The sequence below is a fragment of the Lactuca virosa genome, chromosome 3 (assembly GCF_052849685.1).
Source record: "Lactuca virosa cultivar CGN04683 chromosome 3, Lactuca_virosa_CGN04683_v6, whole genome shotgun sequence".
Taxonomy (NCBI): Eukaryota; Viridiplantae; Streptophyta; class Magnoliopsida; order Asterales; family Asteraceae; genus Lactuca; species Lactuca virosa.
The window spans coordinates 300,450,204-300,453,448 of record NC_136428.1 but is presented as its reverse complement, the minus strand read 5'-3'; the positions used below and the strand labels follow the sequence as shown (position 1 = coordinate 300,453,448).

The 3,245-nt window shown below is 35.8% G+C and overlaps 1 protein-coding gene across 3 annotated transcripts; it reads left to right on the top strand.

Annotated features, from left to right (window-relative positions):
• Window positions 1-249: 249 nt before the first annotated feature.
• On the top strand, window positions 250-2,876 carry LOC145163016 (uncharacterized). Of its 3 annotated transcripts, none has more exons than XM_079081952.1 (5): window positions 250-509; window positions 1,071-1,162; window positions 1,241-1,742; window positions 2,118-2,358; window positions 2,633-2,876. In XM_079081952.1, exons 2-5 carry the CDS (start codon window positions 1,098-1,100, stop codon window positions 2,662-2,664), a joined length of 840 nt encoding a protein of 279 aa, XP_078938078.1. In that variant the 5' UTR covers window positions 250-509; window positions 1,071-1,097; the 3' UTR covers window positions 2,665-2,876. The 3 variants fall into 3 exon arrangements, with proteins under 3 accessions (XP_078938078.1, XP_078938075.1, XP_078938077.1); XM_079081949.1 differs by having other exon boundaries at window positions 2,118-2,473; XM_079081951.1 differs by having other exon boundaries at window positions 2,118-2,509; window positions 2,633-2,713.
• The last annotated feature ends 369 nt before the right edge of the window (window positions 2,877-3,245 follow it).

The following is a 3,245-nucleotide window of genomic DNA, read 5'->3' as shown; positions in this document are numbered from 1 at the left end:
GTGAGCCATTCTTTGTTTAATGCGGAGATTCTAAAATGCGATGAGAGAGGGGACACTGTTATCTTTATTTTGTTTGTTTTATAATTAATTCTAGTCTTCCATAGTGGTGGAGCTCATCATATATTATATATTGTATATGTAAATGCACACACATTTAATAATTAGGTTTTCCAACGTTGACCTTTGATAAGTTGGTAGAGTTGAATGTTTTGCCCTCTTCTTCACATTCTATAGACACATACAGACATATATTCACGCATACATACAAATAACTCGTAAAAACTAAGTTATAAGACACCATTCTTGGTGTTGAATATCTAATCATTTTGGCGTTTGATTTGTGCATTTTGTATATTATATGTGCAAATGCGTGAAGGAATACAAAATAGATTTTGGGAATAGATATTCACAGCAGCACCATGTTAGGAATAGATTCTTCTTATTCTACGGACGCAAAACCATAGTTTTTTTTTTCAGAAGGAAAAGCAGAGGCAGATTATAGATTGGAGGTAATGAAACTGCATATTTGTGTTTTGTATATATTTACATTAATCTCCATTGTTGTATTGTTTGATTGGGTGAATATCTATGGGATTTAGTTTAAGGCCTCCTTTGTTTTTCTATAAAAGTACTTTTTGAGCACTTTTCCCTTTTGACGGGCAGACGTTTCTCATGTACACGTCTTCTTCCGCAAACATGGAAAAAGACAAAAGACATTTAACCACTTCCAAAACAAACAACACCTAAGTTTTATGATAAGTTTCTAGCATTTCTCCAGATATGAAATTTTTAGGATATGCTTAGAGTTTAATGATGTAAACGCTATTAGCGCAGTGCTTCAATAAACATGGAAGGGTAACTGGTTGAATTGTTAACAACACAGTAAAGTTGTTCGATAAATTTATAACAAGGAAGGGTAACTTGTAGAATAATTAAAAGCACCAATGCCATTTTCTGTGATGTATAATTTTGATTCTCTTAACACCAAACTTACACATTATTTCTACTCATATGCTGATTACTTCACATTCGCATGACATCCAATAATTCTATGTGTTTTATGTTTGTAGGTGTCATCTCCAATTGCAAGGTAGATAATGTCTGCCTCACAGCTCCTACGAATCCTTCAAACCCTTCCAGCTGGCGCTGATAATGAAATCTGGTAACATTAACCATTTTTTACTATTAGATTGTAGTGTATATGCACATATCTAATTCTGGCGTGATTTGAATTCAACAGTGCTATCGATACAGATGAACTGGAGGCAAACACAATTAGGATCTCTAGGTGTACAAATCCCTTTTTATGTGACGAAGAAAACAAAAACTCCAACTTCTGGAACAACCCAGAACTCGAAAGTTCAATTTTTGAAAACGATTTTACTAATAATCAAGAACATAAGACCACTGGATTTTACATTGATAAAAACGCAGTAGAATGCGAGTTACCGGAGTTGATGGTATGTTATCAAGAGAGTGATTTTCAAGTTAAGGATATCTGCATTGATGAAGGTATACCTCATGAAGAAACTATTGCGTGCAGTTCCCTTTCTGTCAGTGAAGATGGTGATGACATGATTGAAGCCAGTCTTGATCCCGAATTTTTTAACCATCAATGGTTGAGACCTTCATATATTACAGATTGTCAAGAAAAAATGAATTTAAGTACAAATTTAGAGGATGATGTCTCCACAGATTCCTCCAATATTTCTGCAGATGATGTCGATCAACAAACTCTTCAGGTGTGTATTTTACTAGATGTTACATAAAATTTTAGTTAGGTGGAGAAGACTGGATACCTTTCTAGGATTATTTTCAATTATGAGGATAACAACGTCTCTTGCATAGATGAAAGTATAAGAGCAGCTCCAGTCCCACCTCTATAGGTATGAAATAAAACTGCAAATTTTATGACATTGACATTTATGGAAGTACACCTGAGTAGTATTATTTGTTACATAAGATAGGAAATGAAAAAACAATATAGTCCGTGGATTTGTCCCACCAGAAAGGTACAACAAGGTGGAAAAGTTTGCAATGCATGTATCTTCCCATCTATTCGTTTCTCTTATAACCAACATAGTTTTAAAGAATATTTTTAATCATTTAAATTACAGGAATCTGAAGCTGGAAAAGTATTGAACGATAGCGAGATGGAAGGAAGTGTTGCTTTTCATATTGACACCAACAAACCAGCAACATATAATAGTGAGCACTATGGGGGAATGAATTCTGACACGATTTATGCACTTCCGTTAGAGACACGAAGTGATGTCAACCATAACCACCGTGATGTGGCAGTCGTAGTTGCCAATCATGAAACACGATATGTTGGAGAGTCGAGTTTCTCCATGGCAGGTGTAATTACAGAACTTATCTCCTGCTCCAGACCTATAACATTTTCAGGTGGCATCTCCATATCTAATCGATCAGATAGCAGTGCAACAAGCACCAGATCCTTCGCCTTCCCCACGTAATACATAACTAGAACTCCATTAGCAAGCCATGAGTACGTTGCTATGCATTTTAGCAACGGATATTGTGCATTGCAAAAACATATATACCAGTACCACTTTCTTTTTTCTTTATTATTAACAGGGTTTGTAACTTACAGTACTTCATTGTGGTGCAGACTGGAGGCCGAATATAGTAGCAGCCCAGTAAGAATGGGAAAAGCAGAGAGAAGAAGATTGCGGAAACATAAAGGATGGGGACAGGGTATCATCTGCTGTAAATTCTAAATTAAGGTGCATAGAGTCAACAAATTTTTAAATTTATCTTCGTTTTAATTTTCGTTTCTTCTTGTGGATATGTACAACCATTTTAAATGCATATCGGTTTGTCAACTTTTGATGGGCTACTTTTAACGTTTCTAATTCTACACTAAACTACTAGTAACTTATTGCTTAAACTTTGCATTCTATGGGTATTCCTAATTAAATCGAGTCAGCCGTATTGTATATCCTATAGGTTTTTTAAAACTGAATAAAATAGATCTAAGTTTAATAATTAATTCGAATCGGAAGCATGCATGCGTGGATCTTACTGGGGTCTCTCCTCTCGTTGGTTTGGGGAGCGGGAGTTTCACAGCTGGGCATGCCGCTTTGAAAGTCGTTGCGTGCAAAGTGGTAAAGCACGAGAATGCATGTATAGAAAATCAACATGTGTTTGTACCTTTTGCATTCGATACATTTGGTTTTCTCACACCAGAGGCGGTGGAGCTCCTCAATAGAGTCCAACGGGTC

Coding starts and splice junctions, on each gene's coding strand:
- LOC145163016 (XM_079081949.1), top strand. CDS start 1,098: ATGTCTGCCTCACAGCTCCTACGAATCCTTCAAACCCTTCCAGCTGGC. Junction 1,743..2,117: donor TCGATCAACAAACTCTTCAG/GTGTGTATTTTA, acceptor TTTAAATTACAG/GAATCTGAAGCTGGAAAAGT. Junction 2,474..2,632: donor AGATCCTTCGCCTTCCCCAC/GTAATACATAAC, acceptor ATTGTGGTGCAG/ACTGGAGGCCGAATATAGTA.